Source organism: Dermacentor silvarum, chromosome 1 (assembly GCF_013339745.2).
Source record: "Dermacentor silvarum isolate Dsil-2018 chromosome 1, BIME_Dsil_1.4, whole genome shotgun sequence".
In the NCBI taxonomy this organism is placed as follows: Eukaryota; Metazoa; Arthropoda; class Arachnida; order Ixodida; family Ixodidae; genus Dermacentor; species Dermacentor silvarum.
The window spans coordinates 422,773,294-422,791,049 of record NC_051154.1 but is presented as its reverse complement, the minus strand read 5'-3'; the positions used below and the strand labels follow the sequence as shown (position 1 = coordinate 422,791,049).

General features: G+C 50.9%; 1 protein-coding gene across 1 annotated transcript in view; it reads right to left on the bottom strand.

Moving 5' to 3' along the window:
* Positions 1-11,371: 11,371 nt before the first annotated feature.
* The window catches only part of LOC119437629 (uncharacterized), an 11,130-nt gene continuing 4,745 nt past the window's right edge, over positions 11,372-17,756 (bottom strand). The window contains exons 2-3 of the mRNA XM_037704622.2: positions 16,796-17,016; positions 11,372-15,074 (exon numbers count right to left, since the gene is read on the bottom strand). Coding sequence (XP_037560550.2) covers positions 14,808-15,074; positions 16,796-17,016 — 488 coding nt within the window. The 3' untranslated portion in view covers positions 11,372-14,807. The remainder of the gene's footprint in view (positions 15,075-16,795; positions 17,017-17,756) is intronic.

Here is a 17,756-nt window from a genome sequence, read left to right as displayed (position 1 = left end):
CCAGGCACTGACGTCAGCGCTAAGGAAGAGGAGTTCTTTGAGGGGGCGCTCCCGCTCCAGAGGGCGCTCCCGCTCGCGGGGGCGCTCCGTGCAAGGAGGGCGCTCTCAGTCTAGGGGCCGCTCCAAGTCTAAGGCGCGCATCCCAGGACGTCCCACCTGGGCCGACAAAGTGAAACAGACGAAGCCGACAGGCCAGACGAAACATATGCCGCCGCACAGGCGAGCGAGCGGGCGCACGATCCCCGATCGTGCGCCCGTCAACGCGCCACGTCCACAGCTTGGCGAGCAGCCACATGACACCGCCGACTACCTAGCCAGAGCCCAATGGCAACCACGACGACCCTCACGCTCGCCGTCACATCTCGCTGCATCGCCGGCAGTACGCCGGCGCAACCCGGGGCCGATCTCCCAGCCCTTACACGGGAAACTAAAAGCAGCAAGCAAGTGGTTGCTGTACGACGCAATGCCGAAGATTCTCCGCCGCCGACGACGATGATTCGCGCATCATCACGACGAGGTATCAGCACGCCACCTGGCAAGAGCCTTGACGACAACACTTTGCCGCCGAAAGAAGACCTGCCGACACGAAGTAGCAGCAGCGGAGCAAGCCGACGCAGCCGTGATCCGACGCCATGACTTAACCGCAACGCCAGACGACGGTCTACCGACCTAGACGTGCTAATCGATGGTCATAACGTCACCACTCTCGTCGACACTGGAGCTGACTATTCCGTCTTCAGTGGCCCGTTCGCCGCCAAGTTGAAGAAAGTGAAGACGGCCTGGCAAGGACCCGATATCCGGACAGCGGGAGGCCACCGAATAACGTCGGCGGGAATCTGCACAGTGCGAGTCACGGTTAACAATCGCACTTACTCGGCGAGCTTCGTAATCATGCAGCACTGCTCCAGGGACGTCATCCTAGGCATAGACTTTCTAAACCAACATGGCGCAGTCATTGACTTAAGGTCCAAGTCGATAACGCTTTCAACGCACAAAGCGATAGCGCCGGATACAAACATCAGTTACCATGCCTTAAATGTGCTTGAAGAACAAGTCACCGTTCCGCCTCGTTCAAGCGTAATGATATCCGTCGGTACCGATGTGCCTGCAAACATGGAGGGCGTCGTCGAGGGCGATCATCACTTACTGCTCGACCGTGAGATTTGCGTCGCTAGAGGCATAGCTGAGCTACGTGAAGGGAAAGCAAGAGTGATGCTCACAAACTTCAGCCACGAATACAAGCATATTAACAAAGGCACCACGGTCGCCTACATCGATGAAATAGTGCAAGCCAGCAGTGCTTTCGCCTTCACGAATTCTAGCGCACCTGCAACGACGACTTTAGTACCTGAACCAGATTTCGACGTCAATCCGAACCTCCCCAGGCATAAGAACGAACAGCTAAAAGCCCTGCTCCCGCAATGTTGTATGGTATTCCTTATCTGTTGGAACCCGCAATATAAGGACTGCGTCTCGTCGTCGTCAAAAATTCGACAAACCGCTGTCGCCAAGCGCCACATAATAACCGACGAATATGTCCGCCCACTCCGTCAGAGCCCGTACCGAGTTTCGGTGCGCGAACGCGAGGCCATAAGGCAGCAAGTCAACGAAATGCTACGCGACGACATCATTCAGCCGTCCAAGAGTCCGTGGGAGTCCTTCGTGGTGTTTGTGAAGAAGAAGAAGGGTGGAACCCTACGTTTTCGCGTCGATTATCGTCGTCTCCGCAAAATCACGAAGAAGGACGTATACCTTCTCCCACGGATAGATGACGCCTTGGATCGACTCTACAACGCAAAGTATTTTTCGTCGATGGAACTCACAATCGGCTACTGGCAAATCGAAGTCGACGAGAAGGCGCTATCGAAGGCGGAAAAAAGTTATTGCACAACAGAAAAGGAGTGCCTCAGCATCATCTGGGCTACGTTAGAGTTTCGCCCCAACCTCTATGGCAGGCCCTTCAAAGTGGTGAGCGACCACCACGCCTTGTGTTGGCTAGCTAACTTGAAGGATCCTTCAGGTCACCTCACACGATAGAGTCTGAGACTTCAGGCTTCGACATCACCGTCGTTTACAAGTCCGAGTGAAAGCAGTCTGACGCTGACTGCTTGTCTCGCGCCCCCGTCGAACACCCGCCACAGGACGCCCAGGATAACGACACTTTGCTGGGATCCGTCAGTGCCGATGAATTCGCCGAACAGCACCGAGCCGACCCGGAACTAAGGAGCCTTGTAGACTATTTGGAAGGCAAGACAGTCGTTGTGCCAAAGGTGTTCAGGCGAGGATTGGCGTCGTTTTTCTTGCAAAACGACATTCTCCTAAAGAAGAATTTCTCGCCACTCCGAGCCAACTACCTCCTCGTGGTACCCTCAGCATTACGTCCGGAGGTTCTCCAAGCTCTCCATGACGACCCAACGGTTGGACACCTCGGTATTTCCCGCACGCTCGCAAAGGATACAAGAAAAATACTACTGGCCTCACCTCACTGCCGACGTCGCCCATTACGTAGACATGCTGAGATTGTCAGCGACGAACGGACGAACAAGGCCAGCCGGACTTCTACAGCCGATCGAACCACCTCGTCGACCGTTCCAGCAGATCGGGATGGACTTACTAGGGAATTTCCCGACGTCGACGTCCGGGAATAAATGGATCGTCGTAGCTACGGACTACCTCACCCGCTACGCCGAAACAAAAGCCTTGCCCAAAAGCAGTGCCGCCGAGGCAGCCAGATTCTTCGTTGAGAACATCCTCCTGCGTCACGGTGCCCCGAAAGTCCTCATCACCGACAGAGGTACGGCCTTTACGGCAGATCTAACTCAAGCCATCCTGCGATACAGCCAGACAAGCCATCGCCTGACCACCGCCTACCACCCGTAGACTGCCTCACTGAGCGCCTAAATAAAACCATTGCCGACATGCTGGCAATGCAGTAGCGCACCCAGGATCTCTGCCAGAGGGGGGGGGGGGGGGGGGTTGACAGTTTGCCAATACCATCTAAACAGCACTAATTTCGATTTCTTCACGGGAAATTGTCAAAAAATGCGCTTTTTGCGAGTGTGCAGACGATTGCGCGTCCTACATCTTTGTTGCAGTACTCAAATGCGTAAGGAAAGAAAAGGGGTTAAACAAAAGGGGGGGGGGGGGTTACAACCCCCGAATCACCCCCCCCCCCCCCGTCGGTGCGCCACTGTGGCAACGTATGTAGACCCGTGAGCAAAAGTATACGGGCCACAGGGTCACTGAAAAAACCGAACTTCTTCGTAATTAACAAGCATAAACTGGAATTGACGAGTACACTGGAAATTTCGCAATGCCAAGTTTGGACTGCAGTCCTCAATTTCAAGTCGCGTTCACAGGGAGACGAAAACAATCGGCTTTATCGCGCAACCCGTGGTCCGTATACTTTTGCTCACGGGTGTACGTCGAACACAAGACGTGGGATGCCATCCTTCCGTACGTGATCTTCGCATACAACACGGCCGTGCAAGAAACGAGGCATGCGCCGTTCAACCTGGTCTATGGAAGGAACCCGGCAACGACGCTTGATGCCATATGCTACCGGACGTCACCGGCGAAGACACTAGAATTGTAGATTAAGGGGCGCCAACGTTCCCCTCTGCACATGCGCAGTACCGCGGCCCCAGGAGCTAGGGGGCCCCAATGCTTGCGTCCCCCTAATTTAAAACTCTAATCTCGACGTTGCCACCTACTTGCAGCGCGCCGAAGAAGGTCGACAGCTGGCCCGCCTGCGCATTAAGAACCAGCAGAGGACCGACAGCCGACACTACAATCTTCGACGACGCTACGTCGAGTACCAGCCCGGCGACCGTGTTTGGGTCTGGACTCCAATACGCCGACGAGGACTTAGCGCGAAACTGTTACGACGCTATTTCGCACCCTATAAGATCATCCGACGTATTGGCGCACTGGACTATGAGGTCGTGCCAGACGGCATTTCGCAATCACAGCGGCGCCGCGCACGACCTGAAGTCATCCACGTGGTGTGTCTTAAGCCTTTCTACGACCGCTGACGAACTTACTTTGTTGCTTTGTTGTTGTTGTTGTTGTTTTCATTATTACCTACGCGTGGTTTTGTTTTCGCTTTCGTGTTTGTACCATCGAGACGATGTTTTTTTTTTAAGTTGAGGGTATTGACACGTGTACGTGTTTATCTTTCAACGGTGACCGCTTTTCACCGGCTAACGAATGTTAAATGTTATCGCCTGCATGTATCGGAAGCTTCTCGAACGTTATCGATGCTTCTATCAGTTGTCTGTTGTCACCGACGCTTATGTAATCTGATTGTATGAGCGAGGCGAATTGTCTAGAACTTTCTGGAAGACACGCGGGCACCAGGGATTACTCTGGAACGTTCGATGACTCATGTATAAAAGCCGACGCGTTTCACCGCTGATCAGATTCCGACGATCGCGGACTGTGTTCGCCGCTATCGTTGTGCTTCGAGTGAAACTTTCTTTTGTGGGCACAGGTTCGGCAATAAAAAGTCCGTTTCGTCATTCACAGTTTTGCGACTGCTTTCTTCACCGTCAGTACTACGTGACGGTATATACCGTGTCGTGAAAGGGATCAACTTTGTATTTACAAACGGCTCTGTGTCGGAGCCGCAGGAGCAGGGGGTGCAACGTTGTCACGCGGCGCTTTGTTGTTGGCAAATTTAAAGCCCCTATATATAAAAAGTAGCGCCATTCTTAGATCTTGCCGCCACCGCGCTCACCCCGACGTTTCCTCTTCGCCGCCTCCAGTCGCCCCAGCCTCCTCTGCTCCCCCATTAGCCAATCCGTGTCACGTGGAAGCACGCGTGGCGCTTTTGTATATTTTTTTTCTTTCCAGCGCGCTCCGACCGCTATTCTCGGGCTTGTGCGACGAAAGTGCGGTACGCACAAACTGATCAAACGTGTTAGGGACAAGAACTTCGTTGTGATGGCATGCTGCTGCGCATTAAGTTGCCACCGCCGACAAGGCGAGGGCAAAAGGCTTTTTTTGTTTACCATACGGCGAGTGCAAACGCTTGCTGCACACTTGGTATTTGCGCCCGTCTCGCATCGTCGCATTGCTATTTTCAAAAAGGGCATTATTAAGGCCAGTTACTGACTGACGAAGCAAAATCGCGCCTCAAAAACTGCTTCGCAGGGCGCGATCGAAGTTTTCCGCGAATTTCCTCTGGTAGCGCGTTATCTGTCGTCAGCCACGGCAGGCCCGACGTAGGCGGCGCCACTGTCGATATCGCGCCTCGATCGCGCGGGCCGTGCCGAGCGCGACAGCGGAACGGAGGAGGAGGGAAGTGGTTGGCGCTACTTTTTATATATAGGGGTTTTAGGGAAATTCCCTGAACGTGGCTGCCGGAGGAGTCGCCAGAGCATGGGGCGTACTACGTGCTCGGCGGAATGGCACAGCTCACTCACCAGTGGGGAAGAAATGGAGGCAGAAGGGAGGGATGGAGGAAAACAAAAACGGTGATGACTTAGCGCGAGGACGGTGTCGTGCCCCCGGCAAGAAGGCGCGTTCCTGGGAGAAGGTGTACTCAGGCGAAGCTGGCTGCTTAAGCCGCCGCTGCCAGCTTTGACTTGCGGCGATGGCGCAACGCGCTGGCATCAGGTAGAACCTCCCATTGGTTCTCGTATAGCAGACGCTCAGTCGACGCTAGCGCCAAGGCGCACTTCAGTTACACCCTTGCGGACGGATGATGGTACTATCGTGGCGAAAAAAAAAAAGCGGTGCGATTTTTTTTCACTCTCCTGCTTCGCTATAGCACTTTTTTTTCTTACTTTTTTAAAGAAAGCATACAAGAAACGCTCAGCGTGTATGCACCTACACGCTAGGGCAAAGTGCTCTTCACGTGGCTGCTGGCTGGCCTTCTTATGTTGTTGTTGTTGTCAGGGGCGGATCCAGGTTTTTTCTGAGAGGGGGGTCAGCTTCTGTCAATGGTGATGATGATGATGATGATAGTAGCCTTTCTTATTTACCGAAATTTACCGTTTTTCCTCACGATAAACCCGCGTTTTATACGGCTAAAGCAACACCTGTAGCCCTCCGTGGTGGCTCAGTCAGCTTAGGCGTTGAGCACGAGATCGCGGGATCAAATCCCGGCCGCGGCGGCCGCATTTCGATGGAGGCGAAATGCAAAAACGCCCGTGTTCTTGCGTTTTAGTGCAGGTTAAAGAACCCCAGGTGGTCAAAATTAATCCGGAGCCTTCCACTGCGGCGTGCCTCATAATCAGAACTCGTTTTAGCACGTAAAACCCCAGAAAGAGGAAGAAGACCTGTAGCGAAGCCAGGTATCGGTTTCTCCGAGCTTATAGGAAAAGGACGTTACCCAATACAGCCATGTGCTTGGCGGCTGCGCCTGATAATACAGGGTGTTCAAAACTAAGCTTTATGGTTTTCTTAATGTTAGGCACTGGGAGGCACGCGAAGACCACCTGCACAAATAAGTTATGTGGCCAGGGGAGCACAAAGTGAGATGATAATTATCGCTGTGAGCAGACCAATTAACTAAAATTGAACAATTATTTTTTGTTGACTGCAGTAAGTGGGTATGCTTGTATTGAAAACTTCTCTCTTGAGTCGTGGTGGTGTGTTGACTAGAGGAACGTTCTTGAATACGGGCGTAACGCCCCGCTCCAACGCAGCAACCACAAAGCTGGGTGTTTACGATATGCGAATCACCGCGTATGAAGACTCACGACGCCACCTACGAGAAGAACGATGTGGCGTATTGGCCGAGAGCGCGAGCCAGCGTCTTCATGTTTGGTTTCCCACTCGACGTCATCCTTTTATTGCGATAGCAATTATATGGACACTCAAAAGCAGATTTCTGCCGTCGGCGTCGCCGTCGCCGTGAGGTTCCGTATGACGTCAATGGAGATGAAATCGTCGCCGCGCGCCGAACGCTGTATGTGCGAGTGAAAGGGCGCGAGGGACGCGCGCTTTCACGGGGAGTGAACGCACGGCGGAGAACAAACGCGCGTTCTGCTCTGTGCTCCCTTAAGGGCTGCAGAAGTAGGCGTCTCTTTCCTCCTCTACAATCACCATATATGTAGAGCAAACGTGCCTTCTTCCGACGCACGAAAGGCCGTGGGGGGGGGGGGGGGGGGGGAGGCGACGTTTAGCTGCGGCACCAAGTGCCTATTTATATCAGAGGATCCGGCAACAGTCACCAACGCCGCACGCATTTTGAGCGAACGCGGGCAAAACGCCGACGGCGTCGACAACAGTTCTGCGTGTTGCCGGTGCTGCTGCATGTCCAAGTTTATACAGCTGATAAAGCTGCTATCATTACTCCGTATAGCTCTCTTCAAATTTGCTATCGCAATTGATGCTTCACCTTTCAGGTGAAACTGCGACAACTTTTTATACAAGGCGCGCATCTGCTCCCGCTTCTCTAACCATGCGACGCAATCCTAGGCCCGCGCGCTGGCGTTGGCCGCTGACGTCACGCTCCCCCACTTCGCAGCCGCGGCTCGAGGCTTCGCCCCGCTCCGCGAGAACGCTCACTCAGATAAACGGATCCGGCGGGCTTAAGCCTCCTGTGCTTAATGTACGACAATAAAAGTGCGAAGTTACAATGAAAAACTTGTAGCGTACGAACGGTACTGTGCTCGTACTGGATATTGTCAACGTGTAACTCTGATCACAATGAGTGCTACAGTTAAAAAAAGTTGCCTATGCGTAGTTCTTAGTTTAGCGGTTAGTTGTTATTATTTATATATGAACACTTCAGCAAGAGATCTCTTTCATTAAGCAGGTTGGTCGCGGAACCGATGACAGCCAATGATGCAACTGTTGACACCCCAAGGGGAAACTAAGTTAATCAGGCGCGGAGGCGCTCGAGCGGACCTCGGCGTGTTTGGCAAAAGGGACGTCCCCTCGTTCATTCGACGCCACCGACGGGACGAGTTAACGGCAGGCGCCAGGAGGTCCAAGGTGTTCATGAGAAAAAATAACTACGGCAACTTCGCGACACCACACTCCTACGGAATACAACTAAGCTTAATTGTGAGCGAGCTAGCTTTACTTCTACATGGCTGATACCACTGGTACTCGCGAAAAATACTTTTGAAGAATGCTGGTGGCCATATTTTTTTTTTTTTTTTTTGCAACAAGGCCATCCCCCTGTCAGCGAGGGGGCGATGCAGAAATCTGAGGGGGGGGGGGTCAGGACATCCGGTCATCCCCCCTGGATCCGCGCCTGGTTGTTGTTGCCTCAAAGCATGGCTCGTACCCACGATGGGGATTGGCCACACTTATACCCTCCACCATCCGGGCACCTTCTTCCTCCTTCTCCCCTACTGCAGGCTAGGGCCATCCATAGGTTAGCATAAATGGTAGGCGACCGGAGCCGGGTGAACGTCCTTGGTGGGGGAGCAGGGTGAACATCCTCTGCGGGGGAGCAAGGTTGAGGGCTGGACGACAGGTTTTGTCTCTGACCCTCGCGACTGACACGTCTATTCATGTTGACGAGCGAGATCGTTAGGCACGCCGATCACCATGCGTTTGCACATGGTCGCTCTGGGTGAATCGGAATTCACCACACGTGATCCGGGCATCGGAGGTATAAGGGAATCGTAACACCTTCGAGAATGGCAAGCTTTATTTAGGCTGCTCCATGAATGTTCTCTAACCATTACAATAAAAAAATGTATTGCTAATTTCAGTTTAATTTCTGACTGATCATTGTAATTAGTTCAGGAACTTTTGCCCTCTCATATAACTCGCTGCGAAAACGGAATCGCGCCACATCTAGCATGGATATTTCGTCTCAGCAGGTGATCCTCTAGCTTTGACTCGTACAGAGCGATTCCATAGAGCGCTATAAGCTGTTCGCACAGCATGCGCCCTTTTTTTTACTTATTTTGTAACAATGTTGATATTTTGCCAGTCACATTTTCCTTCAGGTAAAGTGGAGCGTTCCTCCCATGCAGAAAGGGAATCGACAGTGCGACAAATGACCAAAGTCATGCAGCATTTCTGAAACGTTTATTTACTTTTTTAACAATATTTACGGGAACGACAATGATTGAAAAGGCTCCAGGCACGTAGCTCGATCCAAGCCCGTGAGTTCCAGAGCCGGGTTGCACTCGCAGTAAAGTCTAAACTAAATAAAGGAACAAAATACACAGGCGGAAGAGTATAGACAGGCCCCGCCTTGAGGCATCGGCTAAACCGCGCTGCAACAAGTTTGTTCCCGATGTCTAGAAAGCTGACACACGAGACGTTCAATGCAAACTTTGGCACAGGAACTGCTGATGACTATGAAACGACACTCTTTATCAATTAATCGTATTTAATTTTGTCACCATGTGTGATGCTTGCCGTACACCGTAAGAGAAATGTACGGACAGATTCCTTCTGATCTGATTTTTTTTTTTTATCTCGTCTTGGCATTTATGGCATCCTCTCAGGAACTGCAGCCGTCTGCCCTCCAGTCTTCAGAGAGTCAAATATCTCACGCAGTGGCGATGCCAGAAACATACACTATGTAATAATGTATACACGAGCTGTCAAACGTACAACTGTTTTGTTTATTTGTGTCTTTGTTTAATTTGGTAAATTCGTCTGATGCACCGCATGAAAGCAAATACCGCTATTTTGTCTTTGCAGCTACGTTATGTGGAGAAGCAGACATACAACCTGCACGACAGAGGAGAAGCGTCAAGAAGCTAAACGACAAACTATTACGAATTATGTGCCTTTATACCGAGTTTCGGATGCATCCTTATAGTGCAGATTTGAACCTTGTCATTCTCTCCTGCAGCTACTCCGTTCTGTCAGCATCACTGGTGCCATCGTTCTTCGAGATATAATTAACCATTGATTTCAGTGAGTCAATTTCATTTCGAATATCAATTGAATCAAATGGAACGTCAATTTCATTTAGGCAGTGACTGATCGACGCGCTATTATAATCGGATATCAAACTAGCTGACATGAGTCATAAAGCCAGTCATCATTAGGAATAATTGCATATCGGTTATTCCACGTTATATCGCTCGACCCATCTCGAATTTTCTTTAAAGTTTTCTTCGAAACTGTGGGCACTAAGGAATCGGCTTGGTGCAGGGCTTTGCGACGAACACTATTACATATTGAAGCAGATCCTTTACAGGTTCGGTCGGACAGATGTTTTGTAGTACCGAAGGCGCCAAATATTGCAAAGTTTTCTTACTGACGTACTATTGTACGCGTGTATGTCAAGCAAACTCTGAAAGGGCCCCACGTTACTATAGAAAAAAAAATTGCGAAAAAAAACATTTGGCCGAAACACTAAGACTGCTGACGTGTGGAAATGCGAAAGCATTATAGTCCCTTTGGTGAAATGGTTTCGATTGATGTTTACGACATGCATTAGAGTTCTTTCTGCTGATTCACTGCGTGTGTTTTCGTATACGTTGACCACAGACCGGAAACATTCGGACCATTTTGCTGCAGAACGATGCCCGCGCGCTCATTTTATACACTCATGACGTGGCGCCACCTCCTGCCCATTGGCTGCGCCGTCACGTGCTTAATGACGCACGCACTATGCCACACCTTTAGTTAGTCAGCCAGATAGCTGGTTTCGGGGGTTGTAACCCCCCCCCCCCCCCTGAGGCCGACTTAACCCCCCTTTTATTTAATCCCTTTTCTTTCCTTGCGCATTTGAGTGCTGCAACTGAGACGTAAGACGCGCAATCGTCTGCACACTTGCAAAAAGCGCATTTTTTGACAATTTCCCGTGAAGAAATTGAAATTAGTGCTGTTTCGATGGTATATACTGTCACCCCCCCCCCCCCCCCCCCCCCCTGGCAGAGATCCTGGGTGCGCTACTGCCCCTGCGCATGTGCGGTACGTTGGCGCGGTCAGCGTGTTTACGGCGCGGGCCCTTCACTCCGCTGGTTTCCTTTCCCCAGCGAAGCGCGCGCAGCGGACCAGCGTTTTTGCGAAACAAACATGGCGACTACCCGCGCGACCGGCCGCATGTCGTCGGCGTCGTATTGAAACGCGGCGCTGGCTCACCCACAGGCGAAAAAGCCTCGGATGTGTTTCACCACTGAAGAGGACCTCTGTATACTGCGAAAGGTTTCAGAAACGAGGCCGTTTGGCGACCATTTGAAGTAGATGACCGCGATCGAGAAACCGAAGCGAGCGCTTGGCCGCGAGCTGACGCTAACTCCAACCTTGTTCGACAAGTGGCGCAGCGAAGCGCTCAGTTCTAGAGTTACTGTATATGCTACCAAAGGGAGCATATATATATATATATATATATATATATATATATATATATATATATATACAGTAACTCTACTCAGTTCTAGGGTGCCTCGATGCCAGCGCCGACGGCGGCGCTGGCATCGAGGCACCCTACTCAGTTCTGACTTTACTCAGTTCAACCGAGCGAAGGATCGCTGAGCTAAAACTCTTCCTTTCGTGCGGCGTTTGGCTGCCCTCTCCGGTCGCCCTGCTCGTCCCGCTGGCCCGTAAACCCGCTGAGCTATAACTCTCTAATGACTCGGAATGATCCCCAAACGCACCGCGTGTTAGAGTAAAATAGGAGCCGAAGCAGTGGTAGTGGGGCTGTTTCATCTTCCAGAGCACTTGAATCGACGTTTTGAATCGCAATTTCAACACCCGATAGATTGACGCACGCACAGTTTTGCTGGAACACTCTCACAAATTGGAATGGCTCTCGAAAAAAAAAACAAGAAAAAAAAAAACAGGCTCCGACCCCTGCAATGTAAACATATCCCGTAAACTGATTGTTTACAAAGCTGTTAAAATCAAATTTTGTTATCTATACAACTAACCATTCTGCTTTCTCCAGCAAGATATCTCCGCCTCTCTATGCAGTATAATCCAGCTGTAGTGGCCAAATTTTCCACGCTATCTGCTACAGGCCATTCTTATTTACATGTATCCAGACCAAGAAGAAAAAAAGAACAAAAAAGAAAACTAACAATCAAAGTCGCGTTGTGCGTAGGCCAGTGCCCGCCTAACAGTCACCCTGCTTAACGAAAAAAGACATCTCTTATACAACAGTATAACGGGAGCATATATAAAACAGTTAATCGAATAACTATGTCACAACACTGACGTTCAACTAGGTTCTGGGGCCCGTATTCACAAATAGAAACTTTAATAGAAACTTTATTGTAATGGAAAAGATATTAAGGAGGGGTGGTCGGAGCCTCTCAGTCCAGGGCCCCACTGGCCTCTGCCGCCTGCCTGACCTGGCTAATTAAAGACTTTTGTCTTGCCAGGTCGGAGCGGGCGAGCTGTGCCTCCCACTGCTCCATTGTGTCACTGGTATTTGGTCTATAAGGGTGCTTAGCGCACTCCCAAGTTACGTGAATTAGGGTAGGTATGCCACCGCACCAAGGACAGTTGACCCTATAACGAGTGGGATACATGGCATTTAGCAATTTTAAATGGGGGAATACCCCAGTCTGTATTTTACGCCAATCGTCGGCGGCCTCTTCCCCGCTAAGTTGTGGGTGAGGCGGCGGGTATTTTCTGCGGACTCCGCGCTGATGAGCAAGCATGTCTTTGGCATTTAAATTGGTAGGATTTTGTGAGGGATAGTGCGAGTGGTTGGGGTTAGAAGAGGACGCCGTCGCTCGGTCAGTAAACCCTCGAGCTAACGCGTTAGCCTTTTCGTTCCCCTGTACCCCCGCGTGGCCCGGGCACCAGAGTAGGCGATGACGGTGGTTGAAGGATGTGGGGATTATCGCGAGGCTAGCCGCAGTCACGTGCCCCTTAAGAAACATGCGACACGTCTCCTGCGAGTCCGTAACAACGACAAAAACACTTCGTATACCCTGTACTCCATCTCGCCAACTCCGTGCAGTGCGGCGAAGGCTTAGTTCGCGTTAGCCAGTCAGAAACCAGAGAGTGCTGTGTGTTCAACAGAATTGAGGGAAGATGGCTCGCCCATTATTTCGTGAAACTTCCATTCAGCCGGCGTTGCGTGGAGGCCAACCAGAGGCTGATATTGGAGGAGTCCTTATTCCGGTTTTATTTTCTGGCATGGCTGACGCAACCCATATACCTTTCGCTGAACTGCATGGAATTGCTGAGATGGAGTATGCAAGGGTTGATGAGACGGAGCGGCATCCGGTTACGATAGCAAACATATATAGTATCACAATATAGAAAGGCTGTACCGACAAATAGTTATTTTGAAAGAAAAGCTTTGCGAATTCAGTTGGCCCCCTTCAGAGAGCTTCGTAGCTGCGCCACTTTCTTAAAGAGAGAGAGAGAGAGAATTCACAACGGGCCATGAAATGGAGCTGTGGGTCACGTCCCATTCCACTGTGCGTCACACTGCGAGACCGCGGCCCCCTGGTTCCGCGGGTGCCAGCAGATCACCGAGCGGCTTTGTAAAGTTGCGGCTCCGTAAAAGGATGATCTCAGGAAGGACTGCGGCGCCAAAAGTCGCGACCTCACTTGACTCACTCACCCACTCCTGTCACGCGCCCCTCGCAGATTTTCATTATAATCTCGCAAGATCACGGGCATCGCGGTACATCCCTCAAGGTATAGGGAAAATGTATACGCGATGACTCTGGCTCCCGGCCCGTCAACTGGACTTCACATGCAGTTACTTTCTTCATTTGGCTCGCAGCCGCGGTGTTTTCTTTTAATCCGCTGTAAGCTTCGAGCTCATTATATAAGCTCGTCCAGCACGGTACTGTTACCGCGGGACTAAGAAATACGCCCAAAAAGAGAAGGTGCACTATACGCGAGAGCTGCTGCTGTGATCTACCATAACGAGAGAAAACACTGTAAGAGTGTACGCCGGAAGTTGTGACCTATAGCTGCTCTCTAATAAGGATTCCTTTTTTTTATAGTTAGATCCAGCCAGACTCAAAGCGCATGCTCCTAGCCTACTTCGCTATACATTTAGCCGCTCCTTTCTCCGAACGTATAAGCATCTGTTCGAGCGCGAGCGCCTCGCCCTCAGGAGGAGGACGCTCTCGTCGTATCACTTATCGAGGCCCGTACAAGTGCGGTAAATACGCCAGTGCGTCCAAATGTGATCAATAACTCTCAACTGAGCTCCTCCGCAGTGAACAGCTTGATTCGTGAAGCGCCAAATGATGCCGCTCCACCGCGGCACAAACGGAACACGAACGGCGCGAATTCGCACGGCAGGAGCTTGGTCGAACGCAAGGAGCGCAACTGGATAAACACCTGTACTCGTAGTGCCGCTGTGCGCATGTCTGTCGATCTCGACGGTTCTTGTTTGTGTTCTCAGCAGATTATAAATGGCTGGTGCTTTCTGGAATAAACTTCAGTTGGGGGGGGGGGGGGGGGGGCGTCAGCGCTCGTCCTGTCGTGGTTGCTTTCTTGTTCGTGTCCTCGTCCCGTTCGCGCCGCTTCGAGTTATATGCAACAACAAGCGACGTCGACCGGCGCGAACTACCAAGTGCTCCTCTAGGGTTGATTCGTCCAAGCTTGCGCAGCGCAACAGTAATTTCGCTACGTTCAAACCAACCAACCAAGAGCCAAACTGTGTGGACCTCTATATAACAACAGCGAGTTGGGCAAGTCGGAATGGAATCGGAGTGGAATACAAGCGCAAGAAAAACGGGAAAACGTAACAACGCGAGAAGAGTCCGGGGTATTACGGCGGCGCTCCTTCACAACTCAAAGCGAGAAAGGAAAACAGGACGCACTATTTCTCACCACTCAACGATGAACACGTGAGAAAGTGCATGCACACGATTCGTCTCTTCTCCTCGACAAGTTCAACCGTGGCTTCCATTCAGGAAACCAGCATCGGAATTAAAAGCTCGCCGTTCCCCTCACAGGCACGCGGCCACCAGGAGCGCGAGCAGGGGCACGGTGAGCCGACGCGAGGCGAGCAGTGCTCGGCCCCCTTCCTCGAGCAGGGCGCGGGCCTCGTTGCCCGTGTTGCAGAGGCTTTCTGCGCAGCACGAGTGGCACAGGTAGAGCCGCAGCCGCTCGCCCACCGCCACGCACTCGGTGGTGCAGTGATCGCTGCAGTTGCGCTCGATCGAGAAGGGCCGCATCGCGCCGCCCGGGTCCACGCTGTAGTCCACGCGGGTCACCTGCATGGTTGCACAAGAGAAACCTCGATATAACGAACTTCAATATAACGAAGTACTCGATATGAGAAGTAATAAACTTTTCATAACCTCTTTTCCGTGGAACACCGTGTATCCAGAACCTCAATATAACAAAGTGTCCTTATACGCGATTTCAATAATAAACGTCTGTCCTTAGTGAGACGGCTCACGCCCCGGGCCCGCCCGTATATACTGGCCGCAGAGTTTGCCGCCGTGGTTCAGCTATAGCATGGAAATGATGGGTATATAGTGGGTGAGCTCTCCTTTAATTGTCGTGATTGTGGCTTCATTTATTACGCTTAACCTGCTTTTATTGGCCTAAATTTCCAAGAAATCGCATCTTTTTATAAACGCATGAAGGTAATAAGGCCCTGCGCACGCGCATATAGTCATTGTGAACTGTTGCACTTATAACCGCTATACACTTCGTTGAATATGGCCCATCTGTAATCCAGAAAATCGTTTGTAACCAGGATGACGTCTCACCGGAGCCAAGCACGGCTGAACCACCGTGCTTGCAGACAGCTCCGGTATATATTATACACTGTACAGTGCGAGATTTCCCTCAAGTAATGTTTGCGGAAAGCTGGGTTGTTTTGGCGGAAAGCGATGTCCCCTGAATTGATTGAAACGATATACATGCACAATCGGATACATTTCTATCGCGCCCATGGCGTCCGGCAAGCCGCGATCATCTTTGCCAAGTAAAATTGTAAAAGGTGAATAATGCCAGAAACTAATGGGATTATGGGGTATTGCGAATTCAATCGCGCGTGTTTCATTTTTCTAACCGGCATGCGCGGCGTCCTTTTGCCGAGTTCCTTCTGTACGAATGAAGGACAGCACGTGCATTGCAACAGGGACTTCGCGCAAGCGGTATTTTGCATCCAGGAAAAAAAGGTTGATTCAGGAAGTCGTTCGCGCTTTTAAAAACCGTGTCCTTATTGGCCTGCGCGTCGACGCTATATATAGCCATTTGCAATATAATAACTATATGACGCCGGCCAATCGCCAGCCACTCCTTTACACAACCGTGTGACCCTTATTGCCTGATCGGATGACGCCAGCTCTATGTAACTATAACAGATAATATGAGCGTATTTTAAAAGTGATGCCAAGTATTGATAGGCACATGAATCAGAAAATAAAGTAATGGTGCACGAGGAACCGACGCGGCACGTTCGAAGGGCGAGGGTGAAAGCGCTTGTCTGCTTGCAACACATTAGCGCAATAATAAGACACGACACGTAGAAGTGGTCATATAGGACAGGTGCTAAGAACAGGCACTCGTCTTTTGTCCTTCAACTGTGTCGTTCTTGCCTTTCCTTCGTTTCTTTCTTTTTTTGCAACCATAGCCGTTATGGCCTCTTCACTGGCTCACATTAATTTTTTCAGCCTGCGGCTGATATCGGCTAATATCTATCCTTGGCCATGCCATGTTTACATCTCCATCGGGCTACCGGGAATCTTTCGGCTGTTCTGCGAGCGAATGAAAAGGGCGCGTTGTACTGCCTCTCCTCTGTAGCACTTTCGAGCACCGCACTCACGAAGTAGAAGAAAAGAAGAAGAAGAAAACAAGACAGTGAGAAAAGAAAACGTCTAAGAGAGATAGATTGGAGAAGAAAAGGGGGAAGGTCGGCAAACACTCGATGTCTCGTCAGAGCTATATATAGCACATGTGCGCTAAAAGAGGTCGCGCTAACCGTGCAAAATCGGTGCGACGGCGGGCAGGTGCGCCTCATGGCGAGGCTCATGTTGTGCGGGACGCGGCATCCCTCGCCTTCCAGCTGCGAGTTGCACGAGTAGCAGGTCAGGTTCTGTCGCTCCTCTGTGGATGCCACCACGGCCGACGACGGGCTTCCACCGGTGGTCGCCGCCGCAGCAGCAGCCGCTGCGCGTCCCGGAGAACCGCGGACTCCCGAACCTGTGGGGAGGGCCAGATTACAGCAGTGACCACTGTCTGCTATTTCCTCGTGTTGCATTGGCCAGATAGACTTAGGTATATTCCAAGAACCACACGATTAGAATAAGGCAGCCATATTACTTGAAGAGCCGAACGGATAAAGAGTCTGCTAACGGATCACCGGTATATCGCTGGTATTTGCTGGGATCATAGATGGCGCCGCATCTACCACCTAACCTAACCTACCTAAAGGGAGCCAATACAGTGACTTTAGCGCTCATGTAGGCTCCCTAACACAACCAGCAGGCTCAGCTTCAAGATTGCAGCTTCGAATGAAACCACGCAGAATATACGTATAGTGAAAGAAGCTCACGCTGTATATATGTTCCGCTTCAGAGAGTAGGTAACCGCTTGCCTTTGGTTTACTGCAGTGGGTAAATTCCTATGGATGAGCATTTAATTGGCGCATATGCAGAATGCTTGTGATGCGACCATTCAATGCTAAGCCAAGGGGGTAAAAAAAAAAAAAAAAAAGGCGGATTTTTCTGTTACGCTTGGTCCCGCGCACTGAATGTTTGCAACGAGAATGCGCTTGTATATGAACTCGCCAAGTTTTCCTTTTTATAAGTTTGTTATGAACGTAAGATTGAGGAGTAAAAAAAAAAAAAACACGTTTTCCGCGAAACAATGCCTGCTAGCTTCTGTTACTGATTGTACCATTGCGAATCTTTTTCTGATTGTCCCTTTAGCTGAAAATCATA